Source organism: Pyrus communis, chromosome 2 (genome assembly GCF_041283825.1).
Source record: "Pyrus communis isolate YQ-2024b chromosome 2, ASM4128382v1, whole genome shotgun sequence".
Taxonomy (NCBI): Eukaryota; Viridiplantae; Streptophyta; class Magnoliopsida; order Rosales; family Rosaceae; genus Pyrus; species Pyrus communis.
In genome coordinates, this window is record NC_142566.1 from 4,971,999 (window position 1) to 4,993,866 (window position 21,868).

At 36.7% G+C, this 21,868-nt stretch overlaps 1 protein-coding gene, 2 long non-coding RNA genes and 1 pseudogene across 3 annotated transcripts; all 4 read left to right on the plus strand.

The window, feature by feature from the left end:
- Positions 1–289: 289 nt before the first annotated feature.
- On the plus strand, positions 290–1,473 carry LOC137746488 (uncharacterized). The gene is made up of 4 exons (XR_015967037.1): positions 290–392; positions 478–821; positions 1,086–1,262; positions 1,393–1,473. It is a non-coding gene; the product is annotated as an uncharacterized LOC137746488 (long non-coding RNA).
- A 53-nt stretch (positions 1,474–1,526) lies between these two features.
- On the plus strand, positions 1,527–10,633 carry LOC148698389 (uncharacterized). The gene is made up of 3 exons (XR_015967040.1): positions 1,527–1,813; positions 3,081–3,133; positions 10,563–10,633. It is a non-coding gene; the product is annotated as an uncharacterized LOC148698389 (long non-coding RNA).
- Positions 3,778–6,890, plus strand: LOC148698390 (uncharacterized; annotated as a pseudogene).
- Positions 10,634–14,742: 4,109 nt separating the features above from the next.
- Positions 14,743–21,424, plus strand: LOC137749477 (long chain base biosynthesis protein 2a-like). Its single transcript, XM_088677200.1, has 13 exons — positions 14,743–14,895; positions 15,154–15,243; positions 15,375–15,382; positions 15,459–15,493; positions 15,629–15,731; positions 15,837–15,982; positions 16,069–16,193; positions 16,275–16,368; positions 16,941–17,320; positions 17,478–17,545; positions 17,897–17,974; positions 18,627–20,693; positions 21,103–21,424. The coding sequence occupies exons 1-9, from the start codon at positions 14,743–14,745 to the stop codon at positions 16,991–16,993; spliced, it is 807 nt and encodes a 268-aa protein (XP_088533326.1). The 3' UTR covers positions 16,994–17,320; positions 17,478–17,545; positions 17,897–17,974; positions 18,627–20,693; positions 21,103–21,424.
- Positions 21,425–21,868: the final 444 nt, after the last annotated feature.

Consider the following 21,868-nt stretch of genomic DNA (forward strand, 5'->3'; position numbering starts at 1 on the left):
ACAGGGAGAGAGATACAGAGCGGAAAACATAGGTGTGTGTATTCTTTGGGTCTTCCGAAAACGCTAGAAACCTAAAACATTCTCAGCTGCTCTGTAACGGGTTGGCGACTTCGATCATGCGTCCTACAATCTGCATCAATCTCTTCCATCTCTGCTTCGTGATCCCTTCGATTCCTTCAAGAGGTAATTAAATCTCACTTCTTTCTCTAATTCGTGCCTTATTCTCACTGTTTTTCTCGAATTGTTTGTTTTTCTTCAATATTGTTGTGTTTCGATCCCAAAATTTTTCATATTTTAAGGGATCTTATTTCTGGTATCTGATTTGTGGAGGGTTTTTGATCCTTTTAAACGTGGGGTTGTGGATGTTTTGTCCAGGGAGCAAAATTTATCTGGTTAGGCCTTTTCCCTTTGAAAATTAATAGATGTTCAAATTCGGAACCGTGAATTATTAATTTATTTGTTGTTGCGGTAATTTAGGCACTTGAAAGCGAGGCAATCATGGTTAGATTTCATGTGGTTCATGAAAGACTCGATCTGGCTTTAGAAGGTTTGCCTGATGAACTTTGCCTATCAGGTGAAGTTGAGGAACAGGTATATACATGTATGTCCCTTTTATCCATTTTCAAGCTAATGCTTCCCATGTGTTATTTCATTTTTTTCACACAGACAGATCTTTTATCAATTCAAACTATTCTCGCTTTGCTGCACATGTTTGATATAAGTCCGTCTGGGTTTGACGAGATTCAGAGTACTTCTTATCAAATTGGTCTCACGGACCACTACGAGGAAGACATCCTCCAAACCCTCTACATAGCATTGAGGTAAATCCCACCTCTGCTCTGCTTCACAAATTATTTGTTATTTCCCGTAATATATTTTGATTTCTAAAACTGTAATTTCAGATTATTGCACCTTCGACTCCTCTCACACTGCCTCAAGCCAAAACCAAACCCAGCTCCAGTCCTCTACAAATCAAACCTCACAAAGTAAAGCACTCTGATTTCGTTTTTTATTTCTGGTCCAGTAACCTTAGGTAAAGCGAAGAACTGTATAAATCCTCATGCATGTGGTTTGTTCTTTTGCAGAATCCGAGATTGGAGGTGATAAGTAGCTGGTTTTAGCTTCTGAGGCAGACATTTGAAGAAGGAGCAAAGATGAATGCATTAGTGGCAACGAACAGAAACTTTAAGTTTGCTGCTCGGCTTTTGGGATTGGACTCCAAGCTTGAGAAAAGTTTACTTATACCATTTAGGGAAATCAAGGTAATTTTGCATATAAACTCCCATATGTATATCCCTTACTCTTAATTATTGGTAGATTTCAGACCCTAAAACTAATATGGTTATTGAGTTTTCTCCTTTCGTTGCTTTTGAGCTATATACTTTGGTGCAGGTTGAGTGTACTATACCAAAAGACGATGGCAGTTTGGCTTCATTTGTTGGCTTCAGGGTTCAACATGACAATGCTAGAGGCTTATGCATACTTTGTTAAGTTTCACTTCTACGACAAATGTGAGTGGCTGTCATATATCAAGACTCGCTGCCATGAAATTGTCTTTAATTGTTATGGATCCTTTTATGGAAAATGTAGGTTGATCCAGATGAGGTGAATGCTTTGGCACAGCTGATGACATGGAAGACGGCGGTAGCCGACATCCCATATGGGGGTGCCAAAGGGGGTTATAGGATGTAATCCAAGGGAGTTGAGTCTTTCCAAACTAGAGCAACTCACCAGAGTTTTCACACAAAAGATACACGATCTTATCGGAATCCACACCGATGTTCCAGCACCAGAAATGGGGATAGGTCCACAGGTTGAGCAATATTTCTTTGTCGAGTTATATAGTTGCCTGTTTCTTTGTTTCGATTATTTCATCTGATAAGAACTCATAAGTTGCCTATGTTTAAAGCTACTTCATTTGATTGGTGTTCACTTTTTGCACCAGTGCATACCTAAAGTACCATAGAGATTAAAATTTAAATATCTTAACCAAGGACATCCAAGGTATGATGGGTGCATAACTTAAGATTGAAAATCATAAATAAGGGAGAGTGGGGAAAGGAGAGGGTGTATATCAAGTTGAAAAGGGTCGACAAAATAGAATGCAGTAGTTACCAGGGTTGTGACACGAGTAAACTTAAAGCCAAATTTATTACCATAGAAGTTTAGTAAATAAACATGCTCATAAAAGGATCAGTCCATTACCAAATATATATCTTAAGCATCAAAATTTAGGAAGATTGATGCTTGCTTTTTAGCTCTTAAAGTTTTGACTTCAGGTGGTTCCACCTTTAGGGCTTGGGTTAGCAATGAAATAAATGAATACTAGCTTGAGTAATTATAAGAGGTAATGTTAGTGGTTAAGATCGATTAACATGCAAAAACTTCCAGTCTTTACAAACGTGAGATTTTTCAGTAGGTGTGTTTTGTAAAACGATTTTAATCTTTCTTAGAAATATAGCTTTCTCAATTATACAATACTTTGAATGGGTGAATTTTTATCTTTCCTGATTGTTGACTTAACTTGGGTTTTATTAAGAGTTTAATTTGGAGTTTAATTGAAGGTTTAATTCAGGTTTGTAGTTGGGGTTTAATTGAGGGTTGTACTTTACTTAGCTTAAATTGCAGAATGTGGTTTTTGCATTGCTATATGGAATTTCCACCACGAACAAATAGCATTTAACACATTTAATCAACTGAATGCTTAAATTCTTCCCTAGGCACCAAATTGGATCAGTGAACAGAATCTCATTTTGATGTTCTATTCACTCAGTTCTTTATGACAAGCTCAAACAAATTTAATTTGCCTTTATATCCGAATGTATTGAAGTCATTCCCAGTTGTATGCCATTACTGTTCAATTCTACCCTTGGCCGAGGCCCCTTGCAGTTTACTCAACATTTCACATATGCCTTAAGATTTCATATTCTTTGTTGAACCAAATTGGTTTGTGCTGGATTCATCATATTTGTAATTTTTTTTTTTTTGGTCCATCTTTGGTCATTTAGCTAAAATTTCTTTAGATTTGCTCTTTAAATTTGAAAGTCTTTAAGTTGCTAACGGATCTACGTTGTTTGCAGATTTTATAAATTTGGATCATTCAAGGAAGCAGTTGGTTCCATGCTGTTTTGAGGTATATAATTATACGCTGTCATTTTTGTTCAAAGCCTATTTAGGTATCTACCTTTTTTAATTTATTTTTGTGAAGCTTTGATGCTTAGATTTTAAATATATAATTCAATTTTTGTCATTTGAGCTTATATTGGAACTGAGTTTCTTTCTATTTAGTGTGCGTATCTGTATCTGTTCATTAATGTAAAGGCTGAGATAACTAAGCATCCATTTGGTCATTTGAGCTTAGAATGGAACTGGCCTTCTTTCTATTTTGTGCACGTATCTGTATCTCTCTATTTATATAAACCTCAATATTTTAAAGAACTCGCCTTGGGGCCTAGGGCGCCCTTGAGGCTGAGCGGAGAGGTAAATTCCTCAGTTTTACTGGAGTAGGCGAAATGCTTCGCCGGAGACGCCGAGGCGGCGGAGGTGCGCCTCAAGGCGTCTAGACGCCTTGTCAGAACTTTTTTTTTTTATTATTTTTTTATTTTTAAAACCATCCAAACCCAAAACGACGTTGTTTGGGTAAGGATTTTCAGTCTTCATACCATACCTTCGAATTCGATCCCGTTTTTCTACCGTTGTCTTTTACCTTCTGCCTTCTTGCTTCTTCTACTCCGGCGCGCCAGAAGCCCAGAAGCTTAGAACATCGGTCCGGTCGCCATGCCGCCACGCTGCCATCACCCCGCCGCCATCACCTCAGCACCATCAGCCCAACCCCAGCGCCGTCAGCAAGATCCCAAAGGTTAGGGTTTCTGAAATTAAGGATTTAGTTTTCTAGGGAAGGTTTTGCTATCATAGAGGGGTTAATAGTTAGACAGAAATGTTTTAAATCTGCCTTTGCGTGCTGCCTAACTAAGATTGACTGAAAATTTTCATGTAATGAAGAAGTTTTCTGGGGAAGGTTTTTCAAAAGCTTTTTGCGAGAGAGAGAGAGAGAGAGAGTAGAAAACAGACCCACGATTTTCTTCTGTGTCTGTGTGCCATAAACTGTTTTGTACTGCTTGGCACTTATACATCAACAATTTAATGCTACTGCTACACCGTGTGCCATAAATTGGCACTTAGATACAATTGTCTGAACCCAAACATTTCTAAATGCAAAATGCTAGGCCTAATTAGTTGGGACTACAAGGGTATATAAATTAATTAATAAATTGTTGGAAATTGTTGGTATAAAAATTAATTAATTAATTGTTGGTTCATTAATTGTATGCATGCGTCTATTGTTTATTGTTTAGGGTATTGAAGAATATGGCTTTTTCTTCTAAGAAAGATTTTGCTTGGCAATGGACAAAAGATTTGGATCCTGTCACTAAGCACTTCTATTGTGTTTTTTGTAACCACAAATGCACGGGTTTAATTTCTAGATTCAAACATCACTTGGGTGGTGTAAGTTCGGGAGGAATGATAAGTTGTAAAAAAATCCCACCCAATGTGAAGGAAGAATGCTTTGCTAATGTTATGGGAACTAAAGAAAAGAAGAAAGCTAGTCATGAGTTGTGTCGTGGTGGTGGAGAAGAAAGTGAAAGTGTCGATATGGGCACAACAAGGACAACATATGTAAGTAGTGGGAATGGGAGTGCGAGTGCCACACATTCACAACAAACCGATTCTTTTCTACCACCTAGGTCAAGGGGACCACTTGATAGGTATGTTACATCGGAAGCTCGTTAAACCACGTTGAATACACATTTTAAAAAAGAGGAAAGAAGACAAGCATCCTGAGCACTTGTCCGATGGTTCTACACTAATGCCATTCCATTCAATGCAGCAAACAATGAATATTATGTTAATGCAATGAAATTGGTATCCAATTTTGGTCCCGGCTTTGATGCTCCTACAAGCCAAGAATATAGAACTTGGATGCTCAAAGAAGAAGTTGATGATGTACAAAGTATGATGAAAGAACATCAAAAGGCTTGGAAGAGATGGATGCACTATTATGTCGGATGAATGGTCGGATGGCAAAAGTAGATGTTTAATCAACTTTCTTGTCAATAGCCCGCAAGGTACTTGGTTCTTGAAATCGGTTGATGCATCGGCCTCTATTAAGAATGGAAATTTGTTGTATGGCTATTTGGATGACGTTATTCAAGAAATCGGGGAGGAGAATGTGGTTCAAGTTATATCTGACAATGCTTCGAACTACAAGAATGTTGAGGCAAAACTTATGGAGAGGAAAGAGAAGGTGTGGTGGACTCCATGTGCGACTCATTGCATTGATTTGATGCTAGAAGATATTTCTAAGATGGCATGGTTTGATGACACACTCAAACGTGCTAGGTGTATTTCAAAGTATCTATATGGGCATCAATGGGTACTAGCTTTGATGAGAAAGTACACTAACAATTCAGAAATGCTTTGTCCGGTGATCACTAGGCTTGCCACTTCTTTCCTTACACTACAAAGCTTACAAAAGTAAAAGGAAAATCTTGTTGCTTTGTTTACCTCTCAAGAATGGTCGGAAAGTATCTATGCAAAATCCCGTGAAGCAAAGTTGGCTAAGCATCATGTGTTATATGATCGTGAGTTTTGGGGTCAAGTTTCCTTTTGCATTAAGGGTGTTCTTCCTCTTGTTTGTGTTTTGAGAGAGGTTGATTCGGAGGAGAGACCCCCTATGGGTTTTATATATGAGTTGATGGATGTCGCAAAAGAGAAAATTGCAAACAATCTTAACAAAGTGGAGAAAAAATATATGCCTATTTGGAGAAAGATAGATCATAGATGGGACAATCAACTTCATCAACCACTACATGCGGCGAGATATTACTTAAACCCACAATTTCGATATGAGGGTAATTTCTCAGATACTGATGAAGTGCAAAATGGGTTGTTTGCTTGCATGGATAGAATGCTTGGGAAAGGGAAAGAACGTGAAGAGGCCGATGTTCAATTGGATTTATTTACTAATAAGCGTGGTCCATTTGCGGATTCTATGGCTATGCAAACTAGGAAAAAGCAAACACCAAGTAAGATTTAATTAGTCAATTGTTAATATATTTTTATCATTAACCTTTAAATTACTTACCTTACTAATATTGTTTTTTTAGCGGCAGCGCTTTGGGCATAAAACACCCGAGTTAACGAAGTTTGCTATCCGAGTTCTAAGCCTTACTTGTAGTGCATCGGGATGTGAGAGGAATTGGAGCACATTTTCAATGGTAAGTAAATATATTATTAGTATCTTAAGTGTCATTTTTGCTTAAGATGTTTAGACTTGAATAATAGAATTGATTTATTTGTAGATTCATACAAAAAGAAGGAATAGGCTTGAACACAAAAGGCTTAATGCTTTAGCCTATGTCAAGTACAATTTGGCTTTACAACAAAGAAGTAAGAAAATGATGGAGAAGTATGATCCTATTGTTGTGGAAGAAATTGCCTCCGATGATGAATGGATAACAGAGATAGAAGATCTCGTTCTTCCCGAAAATCCTACATGGCTTGAGGATGAGTTATTGTATAATGTTGAGGCCGTAAGGAATGTGCCACCCACGGTTTATAAAGGTGGCTCATACATTCGAGAGCCTAGAGAGTCTTCTTCTCCTTCTCCTCCTCATGAGCCTACTCATCCTTCTCCTCGCGAGCCTACTCAACCTCGGGGTCCTATTACATACAAAAGAAAACGGGGTAATGAAGAATCCTCAAGTAGAACTAGAAGAAATGTGGAATATGATTTGGAAGATTCTTTTGATGAAATGATGACATACCCGACAAGTTCATCTAGAGTTGGCAATGAAGAGGATGATGTTGCCTTTTATTTAGATGAATGATTTATATCTTTGTTTGTATTTTGATTTATATGAAGATAATTTGGATGAATGATTGTTTTCTTTGTTTGTATTACCTTTTGAATGATGAATTTGGGTGATATTACCTTTGAATGATGAATTTAAATGATATTATCTTTTGGATGACTATGAATTTGAATGAAAAATTAAGAATGGATGTTTATTTTACATAGTATTATTTTTTATACAATTATATGTATAATATATAAAACATATATATATAAAAAAAAAAATTAAATCCTGTAAGGCTTCGCCTCGGACGCCTCGCCCACGCCTCATGCTTTTAATACATTGATAAACCTTGAGATAACTAAGCATGTATTTGTACCAAACCTTGTTCGAATTGAATGGTTGGTGTATTTGTTCCAAACGCCATTCTAATTGGATGATTGGTTTATTTTTTCTAAACCCCATTAGAATTGTATTTGCTTGGATGGGCTGTTAGCATAGGGATAGTTAGATTAGGAACTTTGTTTTCGCATTTTGTAATTGGGATCTAATTACAGGTTTTGTGTCGCATGTCTTCATGTTTCAGTTTCTGCCTTCTCTGTGTAGTTAGTTTGGCCTGTTTTTAGATTCTTAAATTGTGACATCCCACATCACCCAGGGGAGTGATCCTTAAATGTATATTTCCATCCCTACCTAGCACGAGGCCTTTTGGGAGCTCACTGGCTTCGGGTTCCGTAGGAACTCCGAAGTTAAGCGAGAAGGGGGCTAGAGCAATCCCATGATGAGTGACCCACTGGGAAGTTGCTCGTGAGTTCCCAAAAACAAAACCGTGAGGGATGGTAAGCCCAAAGCGGACAATATCGTGCTACGGTGGTGGAGCGGGCCCGGGAAGTGATCCGCCCCGGGCCGGGATGTGACAAATTGGTATCAGAGCCTAACCCTGGCTGTGGTGTGCCGACGAGGACGTCGGGCCCCTAAGGGGGATGGATTGTGACATCCCACATCACCCAGGGGAGTGATCCTTAAATGTATATTCCCATCCCAACCTAGCACGAGGCCTTTTGGGAGCTCACTGGCTTCGGGTTCCGTAGGAACTCCGAAGTTAAGCGAGAAGGGGGCTAGAGCAATCCCATGATGGGTGACCCACTGGGAAGTTGCTCGTGAGTTCCCAAAAACAAAACCGTGAGGGAATGGTAAGCCCAAAGCGGACAATATCGTGCTACGGTGGTGGAGCGGGCCCGGGAAGTGATCCGCCCCGGGCCGGGATGTGATTCTTAAATAGTGCTGCTTAATATTGTTTGTAAGGTTATTTTACGACTGGGGGAGTAGGGTTACTGTAGCAAATGAACTTAGAGTTGTGAACAAAACTGAATTGAAAAGTAAGAAAAGTAGTGGGAGTACTTTCAAGGGTAAGAATAAGATCGCCATTTTCCCATTTCTTGGTTGCTTCTGGTATGCTGCTTTGTCTTTCTATTGGATTTTTATGTTCATATTCTGGTACTAAGAGGATTTTATAGTGTTCTAAATCTGTTTTGTAAATGTGCTTAAAGATTGGATATGTTCTTCAATATTAGGCATGTTGTTTGAATTGCATATGTGGTTGAAAATTAGGTTCAGCCGCCCAACTTCTAGGGAAGCAGAAACTTTGAGAAGATTTGTAAGCCCAAGTAGGTCCAATGAGCCTTCAGACCTTACCTATGTGTACTATGTTTCAAGTTTTTAATAGTCATGTTACAAGAAACTTTGGTTTATTTTATGTTATGTTATGACCCAAGTCAGATGAATTCTTACCCAAGTCACCCTTCAATTTTGAAAAAATTAAAACCATAAAGCCTTCATGGAACTACCAAGTAGAAATCTCACGAATTTGTAAAGCTAATCAAACGTAGATTAACACTATATAATTTTGTTTGAAGCTCAGGTTTGAATCTATGCTTAATGGTTTGCATTGGTTGCTGGTTTTGCATAATGGTTTGAATCTGTCATGTTCTTTTCTAATGGTTTATAATTGTATATTTGCAAAGATGCATGGCTATTAGACCTTCAATTAGAGATCAGCATGATTGCATTGTGATAAGACTGTAGCTATATAATTACTATTTGCTATTTATTACTTTTGTCATTTAATTGGGGTTGAAGAGGACTCAGGCATGTTGTTAGTATAGATTTACATTTCTTATTACTACTTTCGTGCAGTATTTGATTATAGGTCATGAACAAGCCAATGTTTTTCAGACTTTACAGATGCCTATGTTCACATATGAATAATTTGGCTTATGGATGCTTACGGATATTAATGTTGTAAGCACATATGGTAATTGTTCTATGTATGGAATATCTATTTAAGGTCTCATTGGTTTAACATTATCAAAATTTTTGCATATGTCTGAAGTTTAACGAATGCTTATATATACATATAAGATCTGAAGGGGATGGAATTGTTTTCTTATTTAGTAGCCGCCGTATCTATATATATATATATGTATGTATGTATGTATGTATATTCCCATAAACTTGATTATATCTTTGGAAAAATGTACGTACCAACCGTCAAAGCATGTATATACCAATATCCAAGTTGAGCACAACAATGACACCCAATTCTGTTCAATCTCACTTATTGATACAACGTTTGATGATCTAATTCACCTATTTTCTCTATTGCGATTTTGTCTCCATGAGCCTTGCACTCACGTGCACTTGCACACAGTTTGCAGGTCATGTCTCAACCTTAGTTTCTCTTGCCTTAATAGCTTAGTTTGAACTAAGGCAGTATCGGTGAAGTCATTACCTGTGGCTCTCTGATGCTCTAATAGGGTCACCGTCAGCAATGGCAAGAACAAGGTTAGCATAACCAAGTCTCAACTCATCCGATAAATCTATCACTTGGCCATAATCCAGCAAGGCAACCTAACTTGGAAGAAAGGGAACGGGTAAGGGAGGTATGAGTATGGTTTTTTAGGGCCGGTTGCTTTCTTTTGCTCTAATCCTGTCATTTTTTTGGCTGACGTGTTCACTTAATTAAAGGTTTATATTTCCCACTAGGAAGTATTTGGGAAAAGAAACGGGGAAGGAAATAAGTGCTGAAGTAAAGGCTGTTTTCTTTTATTTTAAATTGTTTAACGTTTACGCTTTTTATTTGTCGAGTTCGTAATTTTGTTCATTTATACCGTGCTTTTGGCATGGTTAATTCTTTAAGTGCAGGTTACCCTATAGACGTTACAATTTAGGTGCTTAGTTGTTTGATAGAAAATCGCTTTGATTCATCGTTTCTTATTGGATAGTTTGATCGCTACGCTGTTATTTCAGATCGGAACTCATTTTGATTGCGAGTTTGTTCTGTAAATTTTTTTTTTCCTTTGCTATTAATAGCTTACCACATGTGTAGCAGAGTGATTGTGTTGGTAGCTTATGTATACAAGTGAATTCAGATGACACAATGAGTTTGATATTCAAAAAAATGTATGTTGGTTCAGTTTTTTGAATCTTTAAAAACTGTTGAATCAATTTGAATATGCAATTGCATGTTTATTGTTAGGTAAATTGCTGTTTTTTTAGCTGACAAAAAGTATAGAGTTTGGTTGTGTAAATTTGTATAGTGTTATACATTTTGCTCGGTTAACAATTTGATAATGGCTGAAGTGCAATTTTTAATCAAATGTGTTTTCTTTCCTCAATCGTAAATGTCTTTTTGGTATTTTGTAGATCGAAACAAAGTGAAAGCTTTTTTTTACTGTGAATTTTGCAACCGCTACCTTGCTGCTTTGGTAAAGTCTATCAATTAATTTTGGCTGTAATTTTAGGGTATTGAGTTGAATGCATATGCTACATGGCATAGGTTTAACATGATTAGAACTTTAATATCATGATGTGTGATGCTAATTAAGCACAATATGAGTATCTGTACCAAGAAAGACGTGAGCATCTAACGGATCTACTTTATTTGCAATTTCAATTTGGAAATTGAATTTATTAACCAAATTACGATCCTTTTTAAAATTTAGAAAAGAGCATGTTAAAAGACCAATTTTCTTTACAAGAACTTGAATACAAAGTAGACCATCGGTGAAAACAAACCAACAACGATTATGGTAATTTAGTAATTTAAACATAAATCAGCTTTGAGAATCATACTCACCCATTGTCGGTTTTCCTTGCGAGCATATTTCCTACCAAAAGTTTCCCAAACTGTGTTGTCAAATTGCTGCATCAGCATATCTTTCCAACTTCTAATAGTGTTTGGTCCCCATACTTTCCACAATTCGTTTTGGATCTTAATAATAGCTGCTATATTGCTTGGAATTGTCAATGATTTCAGTTTTTCGTTTTCTTTTCTTTTTGGAAAGCATGAGTATGAAGTTTGATCACTGAGTTTGACAAATAAATATATTGAACTTTTCAAATAGACTTTAAATTTATCTCATAGATTTTCTCCTTTTCTTTTTCTGATTGTTGTTGCCATGATGAGAAAAAAAAATATATTAATGGCTGTTCATTTACCCATGTAGTATTTCATACTTATTCTGATCTCCATGGGTTCTTTAAATGGTGTGGTTTTTCAATCAGTTAACAGTTTTTAAAAATTCAAACAACATTATAGTTCTAAGCGTAATCATTTGATTAGTCTGCCTTTTAGCATAATTCCTGGAGACCAAAGATCTAATCATGTACAAGGCCAAACTATATAGTTTATTTTTATTTGCACCTGGTAGGCTTTCATTTCAGTAAAGCCTTTCATTTCATTTCAGATTGGTGAAGCAGCACTCATTTGCTTTTATATATTAATTTTGGTTGTATTTTCATTTTTTTTTTTGGGGCTTTTTTCCCATCTCAGATGTGTGTCTCTATCATGCACTAATGATTGCAACGTGGTACAACAGTGTATTAACTTTGGTGTATTCTTAACTGATGTGTCCAATTTTGTTTTCACTAATTATTATAAACATTAGGGAAATTTAAAGCCAAATATCAAATTTTAAGAATTTTAACTTGCAGCCATTTTTGTTGGTTTCTGTAAAGATTCTACTGGTTTTCTGTTATAAATTTGTCTCTATTAGATTATTGTTTTTCAATTTAAATTTTACTCTTTTCCAACTTAGGGTGCTTCACTGAATAAATGATACAGATTTTTCTTGAAGTCATTTCGTTGTTTGTTTTCCCTTGGAGGATTGTTGTGCTTCGGTTGGTACCATTCAGGTCTGTCCATCTGTCAATCGGCACTGCTCATTTTTGTGAATATGTGGCAAGCCATTGGTGATGCAATCTGTCTAGGCAAAATAGAGATCGTCGTTTAAAGTTAAACATGGTCCACTTTCTGCAAAAAAAAAATTGGCAAAATGGTTAACCATCTGTTCGGAAAAACTAATTAGTGACATCTTGATCAACCTTCATAGATTGCTATCTGGCCACTGAGCATTATGTTTGGGGTATAGGGTGCATTTTCTATGGTATGGGGTGTCTGAGAGAAACGGTTTCTGAATTAGGTCTGTTTGGATTTCAAGGATTACGTTTGGGATTTTGTTTGTAAGATTTGCAGAGAGATGAGGGTGTTTCAATTTGTATGTTTAATGTTCTGAAACTTGCCCTTTATTTGGTGAACTTTCACAGATTGAGTCCGTTATACAATCACAAATTAAGTTAATTTTATTGTAACTGTTTGTTTGCACTTCAAATTCTTAATCTCAGTCTTACTGCTTTTTTGCAGTTTAGATCGCGCTCGCATCTTAGAATCATAATCTGCTCTTGCTACTGCCTTTAATCGAGGGGTCCTGAGCCATTACGTTTCAATCAAGCCTTTGGTATGTCCTGAACTTCAATACATTGTTTCCCCATGCTTTCCATTTCAGACAATGCGATTTTATCATTTTTAAAATGACTGTTTGGTTATTTCAGCTTATATTATACGTTTGTTCTAAGCTTTGTTTCTCATTCTTCATTATATTCGTAACCTCTAATTCTCCAGAGGTCCGATAGTTCTTTCTTTCACGATCCTTTCGTAGTTCCGTCAGTTTTGAATAATTTGATCGGCTAGACAAAACATTTCCAGCTCTCTTTTGGAAATCGAAACACTGACTTTGGGAAAACTGACTTCATCGTTCATGGACTACTCCAAAACCAACTGCTCTCAAGCCCAACAATTGCCTTAGTCACACCACAAACACCTGCTACCACCGCAGGAAAACAAATTATGACTGAAGCAACCCCTAGCCCATTGACACCTTCTCAGCAACTATATCAACCCTAATCAGCTACACCCACAAATACTTCAAAGAGAGCATTGTTTCCTGATCAAGCAAACTAATTCGACAGGTAAAGTTTTCCTCTTTCTTAATGATCTCATCTGTAAATCTTACAAACTATGTGTCTCTTGGGTATACAAAAATGTATTGCTACTCATTAAAAACCTTCACACCACTATTTAGTCACTCTTACATTTCTCTATAACCTTTTAAATTTATGCCTTGATTCACAGCAAAAAACCTCGCAACGACCAAACATGAGACAACCAATTCTGCCAAAATTGCTAGAGAATTTCACAATCTGGTTGTCCCCAAAATTGAACCAGCAGACAAAGTCCCAATAGCCACACTCAGAACAAAATCTCAAACCAAAAAAACCAAAGAAAGGTAAATTACTATTTGTTTTTCACGCATACACCTACATAACAAACATCATACTAGCAATTATTAAACTATAATTTATATTCTTTGCTATAGTGCGGAAGATGTCCTCTGTCACAAAAAGTGAAGGCCGCAATCTCCGATTGTTGCAGGGCGTTCTACATGTTTTTAGCTTTCAACATTTTTGCTTCAAGACTCAGCTGTTTGAACAAGAACGAAACACTTTTTTTCTTTTTTGGTTCACTACCGAAACAGATAACTTACCTACAAGCCATATATTTTGCTGTCTTAACTGTAAGGCCAAAATATGTATCGGCTGCATGTTACATATGTTTCTTACGGAAACAAACGTCCTGCATGTTATTTGCTTTGCACGTTTGTTGTTGAAAAATGCTAAAACAGTTTTTATGTTTTTTGTCAACTGTTCAAACATGTGCCTAACCTACAAGATATATATTTTCCCACCTTGACTACAGGGGCAAGATTTGTGTTAACTACATGTTACTTCTGTTTATTAGGAAACCAAAACGTTATGTTTTATCCTGTTCATCGTACAATGTCTTTCAAAACCAGCTCAAATTAATGTATATAAAAACAAAGCTACATATCTTACCAACCCATTTGCTCATCTATCCCTCACTTCATTCATGATTGTATTGAATTATTCAGGTAAAATGTATCTTATTTATGAAGTTCAATGTGATGCATTCAAGTCCCGCAACAACGTGCAGACACATTTTCTAGTTACTTTAGTCTAAAATAGGAGGGGAAATTGCACTATTCATATGAACAGTGTTTTGGACCACATTTCAGTTTATTTACAATTGCCACTCGGATACTTTTAGCTTTTTACGAAGATGCCATCGGAACAGTGTTTTGGACCACATTTCAGTTTATTTACAATTGCCACTCGGATACTTTTAGCTTTTTACGAAGATGCCATCGGTTCGAATGACGGGAATGCCGGTCTAGGGTTAACATCACACGGTTGGGGGTAAAAGTTGGGTGGGCATTGTTGTCGATTAGGGTTGGATTCGGTGGGATCGATGGCTCAGTGTGGGATTTGGTGGGAAGGCATGCTGCTTGCAGAGAGGAGGAGAGAGGGAAGGAAGGAGGGGGAGGGAGAGAGAGAGGGGTTTGGTGAGGGGAAGGCATGTGACTTGCAGAGAGGAGAGAAGCTTGAAAGCAACTGCAGCAAGTTCAATGGACAGGGTCGCAGCAATGAAGACACCTCGCTCTGAACCATTTCCCCTCTCCTCAGGCGAATGCTGAACAAAGTTTTGAAGGAACAAAAAGAAGAAGACCTACACATAATAGAATCCGATTTGCAAGGAAAAGAAGAAAGCCAGCTTTTCAACGAAAAAGCTAAAATCAATCTCTTCGACCTCCTCATCGGCGGCAACACCCACGACCACCAGGTTCACTTTTAATTTAATTTAAATTTTTTGCTTTTTTAGTGGCTTAAAGAATATGAAACAAATTATAATTTAAAATGGTAAAATTTTGTTGATTTTTGCGTTCAATGTTCTGAGTGATCATCGAGCTGTGATGGGTTGGTGTTGGATTTGATTCGATTGAGGTAAAAGCTCTGCATGATTGTGACACAGAGAAAATGCGAGAATCTTAACTTCGATCCATATATCTGATTTTTGTTACAATTGTTATTTTCATTGCAGGAAATAACTCCCAAATCCTCCAGCTTTCGGATCATACAATCGTCCCACCGCAAAAATGATTGCGATCCCTTATTTAACCACGTTAACCAAGTACTTCAGCTATGGATTGCTCTTCGTTTTCGGCCAAGTTAGAGATTTCTTCCGCAAAATGATCAACTGATGGAGTGCTGGCAATTTGCAGGTTCCATAATCATTGTACATAATTTGTTTCTATTGTTTAGTTTTTCCTGTAATTTTATGTAAAAAAAAAGCATTGCTTTGTTGCAAGAATCAGGGTTATGCTCCAATCTGTTTAGGACTTGAAGATTTCTATATTTGTCGGCTTTTTCTTCGAATTCAGGTATTTTGTTATTGATTTGATTGTGTTATATTTCTTGAGCTGTATGAAATGGATGCAGCTGGCCCTGCAATTAAGCTTGAATTCCATGGAGTCCCATAAACATAATTATTGATAACTCTGGTTAATCTTTTGAAGTTCTGACTGGTCAGGACTATTTCAATAGGCCTATTGCAAGTGCTCCTGATGCTTGGTTTAATGTTGTTGAACGCTACTCCAATGACTACAACAAAACACTCAAGTAATGATTACAAATTTCCTCCGATTTCGCAATTTCATGTATGTTTCACGCCTTTTGTTATGTTTTCTTTATTTATATTCTCATTGTGTAACTCGGCTGATGCAGGCTAACCAAAAAAACCAGTAGACGCCTTAACTTGGGATCTTACAATTACCTTGGCTTTGCTGCATCTGATGAGTACTGCACACCTCGAGCTATTGAGACGTTGAAAAAATATTCTCCCAGTACCTGTAGTAGCCGAGTTAATGGCGGTTGGTATACTAACACTACTTCGCAAGGAAAAATTGTTTGAACTATTTTTCTAAATGAATTTACCATGATATGCTTCTATCACGAGGCACCATGGATTTGCATAATGAGCTGGAAGAATGTGTTGCAAATTTTGTTGGGAAACCTGCTGCTATAGTTTTCGGAATGGGTTATGTCACAAACTCTGCTATCCTTCCTGTTCTGACGGCAAAGGTTTGCATCTTTTCTCAAATGTATGACTTCTAATTTTGTGTTTACATTCCTTATCTGAATATGTGCCATTTGACTTTACAGGGAGGCTTGATTGTTAGTGATTCTTTGAACCACAACTCCATTGTCAATGGCGCAAGAGAATCTGGAGCTAGAGTTTGTGTTTTCCAACACAATAGTAAGTTCATTAGTTACTATATTGTATAGCGTGGATGCTGAGGATTTGTTCTTGGCATCAAATTCTACATTTCAGGTTTTAAATGATAGTGTATATTTTTATACAAAGAGAGCACACTGAGGAAGTGTTAGTTTATATTTAATTGCAAAGACTGTGGGGTTAGGCAGGAGTTTTGCAAGTAAATGACAGGTTTTTCGGATATTTGCCTGTTTTTCTAATCCGTGTTATGGATTTATTTAATTACTCGAATGAAAGGGCTGTTAATCGGATATGCATTTCCAAAATATTGCTTCGCTCTGTGAGATGTTGATGATAACATGAATAAAGTTTTACTCATTAAAATTAAAAGAAATATGTGAAGCTCAGGTTGGAGTTTGCACCTTTATGCATGATGGAACTAAATTACTTTTGTATCATCTATATTTACCTGTTATCATAACAGGATTTAAAATATAGAAACATACTGCTTATAGGATATTAAGGTTGAAGTCATTTAGTTCCAAATATGCCATAACTAATGTATAATTGAGTGAAATGCCAGTTTACATAGATATTGTGCTTATTTGTTTTAGGTGGATTACCAAAAGGAGCTCATCAAGTATTCTGCGAGCACGATCGACCTTGATCATTTGGATATTTAAAGGAGCCATTGATAAAGGGAAGACGAGGAGTTGTGAACCTGTGTGCCAATTTTGCCAATTTTGCAGACAAGCAGAAACCCTGGCACAGTGATCAAACAGGCTTTCATGTTGCGTATTTTAATTAATAGCTGTGAAACCCACTGTGTGTCGCACCACAGACGGTCTCGCCTCTGTCCTATCCTCCTCTTGCTGCCGGCTCCCTTCTCTTGCCTCCGTCGTCTTACTCCTCCTTCCTCTGTCTCTGGAATCCTATCGTCATCTTCCTCGCATGCAAGGCTCTGGCCCTCAATTGAAACCAAAACATGTTTTAGGTGCCTAACACAACCTCTACTACTCACTCACATCAGTTGGTTTTTGTAATTTGAACTTTTCTTTCTGATAAATTTGTATGCTTTCTGGATTTTTTATGGTAGTTTTGGACTTTTTCTTTTCTAAATTTGTGTGCTTGTCTGGGTTTTTTTATGGCAGTTCTGAGGAAGAGCAAGAAAAAGGAAGAACCAGTATAAGAAGATCTTCCCAAAGAGTACTATGATGTTGTGAGTGCATTTATCCTTTAACTTGACCAAATGGGTGCTCAAATTTCATGTTTTTCTGTGACTATTTGAGTAAATTTTTGTATTTTGTTTTTGGGTTTTGCCAAATTCAATGGTGGTAATTATGGGTTTGGTATTGATTTTCAGTTAACAATGACTTTGGGGAAATTGATTGAGTTTGCATTCAATGTAACTTTTCATTCAGTTACGTACTGATGAAATAGAATTCAATTTTTTCATTCCCTCTTTTTTTTTTTTTCTTTTTTTTTTTTTTTTTTTTTTTTTAAATGCAGTTACATTTATATGATGATTTACAGCATATATTCATCTTTTAGTTTCTAATTCTTCATGCAGTCTAAGCCATGAAGGATTTGATAAACCCACAATTGATAACAATGTGTGGCGGCACCAACAGTTTTGGACAAGGAACAAGTAAGTACCATTTTGCTTCATTGTTCCAAAGTATTATGTAGAGATTGATTTAATATCTTGGCTTCTTTGCTGCATGTGGGGTGTCTGAGATAGGATTTAGGAGATCTGGTTTAGGTTTTGCAGAGAGAGAGAGGGGGTGTCCAAGAGAAATGTGGGAGGATTTAGGCGAGGGATTTTAGGGATTTTTTTAGGGTTTCTTTTCTGCAATTTGCAGATTGAGAGATGGGACAAGGGTGAGAGAGTGATGGGAGGATTTTCTGCGAGGGTAAAGGGAACGGGTAAGGGAGGTATGGGTATGGGTAGGGGATGGAAAAGCATTTCGTTTTCCATTTGCTTCCTCAAACCTGAGGGATTTCTGCGATTTCAGAGAGAGAGATGGGGGTGTCCGTTAGGTGCCCTTTAATTGTCACTTTTGTGATTTGTCTACCCTTGATTGTTGTGTGATTCATTCTTACAAACGTTCGATGCACAAGGTTTCATATTATTCCATCCTTTTAATTTTGATATTGTTGTGCTTAATTTTGTTTTATTTTAATGGGTGATTAGATTAACAGACCATGGATATTTTGGTATAATAATTTCACATCATGTGTTGCCCTTTTGCATCACCTTAATTGTATGCTAACTTTTAATTATGTTTTCTTTGGGTCAGTCTCCATCTGGTACATTTGTCCATCCTTCTGGAGTGGAGCACTATCTTTCTGACAGCATAAATGCTCTGAGAAACTGCTATGGAAACAAAACAGTTGTTTACTCTTTTCTAGGTGTGTTTTTCTTTAGTATTTTAGAGGGATTCTTAACTATTCCCCATTGTAATCTTTACCCTTGTATCTATCTCTCTCAAAAGATGATGAGAGTAGCAACTGTTGCAAAGCAAATTCTCAGATGTATCTAAGCATATACATACATTGGACAAAAACCAAATCTTAAATTGGGGCAGTGAGTTCTGCAACATCCTGGTGCTGCATATATTCTCACTTTTAAAAGTTGTATTTCTCAGATATTATTGGGAATTTAATTAGTTTTATGTCATTTTCGTAGGGCAATTTAGTAGAGATTTAGCACCTAAAAGAAGATGCGTGAATCAATACAATTAACCTAACAGTGATTTGGTTCAGCGTGAAGACCACTGCTAGGGCACTCAAGTCATTTTCTTAATTTATGCGCATATATATTATACGTAACCGGCACATGTTTCCAAAGGATGTTAGTTAGTGTTCATGCTCTGCTGATATTTTATTATGTTCATTTTGATTTTGTTTTCAGTTGTGGTTATAGGATTGTTTTGTCTCTCTCTCTCTCTTCTTTTTTTTTCCCCTCTGTACAACTTTTCTAAAATTGAACTGTTGTTCTCAATTTGGTTATTTGAACCGAGGCCAGTTAGGCTGTGCCTTTGGAAGGTCTCACTGCTTTTAAAGTTGAATGGTGCTAACTGAATATGATGCGTTCATTCTTCGGTGTGTGGGAGTGTATGTGCATGCAGTGTATGTGAGTGCATGCAGTGTGGTTAGGTTCGTTCCCGCATGGTTAGGTTCATTCCCGCATGGGAGAAGTGTGTGTTTTTGCCATCAAACTGGTAGAGACGGATCTTAATCAAATATCATGCCATAGTGTTATTTTGTTTGCATCTATGGAACTATATATTTACTTCGTTGTTGTTAACGGCTTCGCATGTTCTCTCTAGATAATGCTACCTTTTTGGATTTCTTTTGAGTGTCCCGCGTCGGTTCTGGACCATCAAAAGAGGGATGATCGCTGTCATTCGGCCTGCGGGCGTCCACTTCAAAATCCCGGTAAACCCGTCCTTTTCTTGATTTCAGGCCATGCAAAATTCATGGTGAAAAAACTGAGCTCATGTCGTTGGTTTGTGCCTCTGTCCTATTTCTTATTTATTTATTTTATCAATCCTTTTCCTTCTTGGTTCTATTTGTTGCTGCTGGTTCCGATATTTCGTTGTCCTATCTGTGTGCATGATATCAGTGCTGCCACTTTTCATATTCTTATCAATGCTTACATCTTCACTCTTTTCCTTCTGTTTCTTTTGCTTAACATGGTTTTGGCTTTTTGAGATTGTGTGTTTGATTAACATTTGATTGTATGGTGTTACAATTTAAATTTGATTGGTTTTGTAAACCAAGATTGTGCGTCCTTTGATGTGAATAAATTCTGCTGGCGGAGATTTTGGTCTCTGGATTTTTCGTTGTGTAATTTTTATGGCATGATCCATTGGTGTCGTGTGCATTTTTATCAACAATAATAAGCTTTTTCTCAGTATTGCAAACAAGTTTTCTTATAATTGAAATATTTGAAATCCCTGGTCTATTATCCTCTTGATTCATGGTTTTAACGCCTCCTGATAAAATAACTACAACGTTATCACTTCTTTCATCAGATAGATTTAAACATTTTACCCATTATTGACTTTCTTTAACGAGTCTCACCCATTTGTCATAAAATTAGATGAGGTGGCTTCATACCATCTTAGAGTATTGTCAGAATATAATATGATATTTGATTCTTTCTCTTTTTTTTTTCCCACGAGTCTCAATTTGTATTTGAAACAATGTCTAATAAACTTACCAGATCTTTATCGCTTATCATACTATTACAGGTTTTGTTTTAAGGTTCTGATGGATAAAGCAAAATCTCCTACCAATTTAGTGGAGTGAACCAAGAATTCAGGGCTTTTATTAATGACATATCACAGGCCATTTTAAAGGTAAATCTAGATGCCAATCGCTTGCAATTTAGTTTTTACTTTTAGCATGTTCCGAGTGACCTTTGAATTTACATGTTTAGTTGTTTTCGTTTTACTATCCTGATAGATATGTGCGTATTACTATTCTGTTTATCCCCATTATCTAGTGGTGTTTACTGCATTGTTTCTACACAATCTCTAATGGTTCCATTGCTGGACATAAAAGAAATTTCGATTATTTTTTTTTATTCTTCTTTTTTTTTTTTTTTTTTCCTATTTATTTATTTGCATGTTATTTTGGTTTGTTGAAATTTCGATTATAGTTTGCTTTGTGCTGGATGTAAAAGATTTTTCTTCAATGATTATATATAGCTTCAGTACATGGTGGTTAACCATGTTTTTCGTGGTGGATCACTTTCGTTGATTGCAGGTTCGATAGAAAGTTGAAGAACACATATGATCACCTACTTTTTACGAGGTCCTGCTCATACTTAGTTGTTTATTTTAGCATAGATTTTACACTCTTACTTTTAGGGTATGTGTGTGTGTGTGTATATATGTATGTATGTATATATGAGTTGGCGCAGATGCTTAGACATGCCACCCAAGCCCAAGCATTTGAAAAAGTTTGTTCTCCTTGGTGATAGAATTTGGCATCTTTCAGTACACGATGGAGGTATCCAGGTCTCTCTTTTCTCTCTTCCCCCTCCCTATATGTAGTTTAATATAATTGAACAGCTCTATTTATTTAAGATTTAGTCGCGTTCGTAATTACTGAAATTTGTTGCAAGAAATTGGGGGATGAATTTGGTTTCAGGGGAATGTTATCCTGTTTTTTTCTTATACTGCACAGAAAAAAAAAAACAATGCATTGGGTGCAAATATGTGGTTTTTATCATTTATTTCTGTAGTTTGAAAGTCAATTGTGTTTTTATTGCGGCATCATATAATTATTCAAAATGTTCTTTTTAGCATTTCAATACCATTTGCATGTCTTTGTTAGCACTTTGAATACCTTATCCCTAATTTTCAAGATCATGCAAAACAATGTGACATTGCCTCTCTGTTTTTGGTATCTTTGCTTCTCTTCGAGAGACGAGTGCATGGTGCATGCGTCTTAATTTATTCAGGTTAAATGTGTTTTATTCATGCAGTTAAGACGGGTGCATTCAAGTCCCGCAGCAATGTGCGGGCAT

Excerpts from the sequence above, each read along its gene's own strand:
- LOC137749477 (XM_088677200.1), top strand. The coding sequence starts at position 14,743 with ATGCTGAACAAAGTTTTGAAGGAACAAAAAGAAGAAGACCTACACATA. Across the intron at positions 15,732-15,836 it reads GACTACAACAAAACACTCAA|GCTAACCAAAAAAACCAGTA; the intron begins GTAATGATTACA and ends CGGCTGATGCAG. Across the intron at positions 15,983-16,068 it reads TAGTAGCCGAGTTAATGGCG|GCACCATGGATTTGCATAAT; the intron begins GTTGGTATACTA and ends TTCTATCACGAG.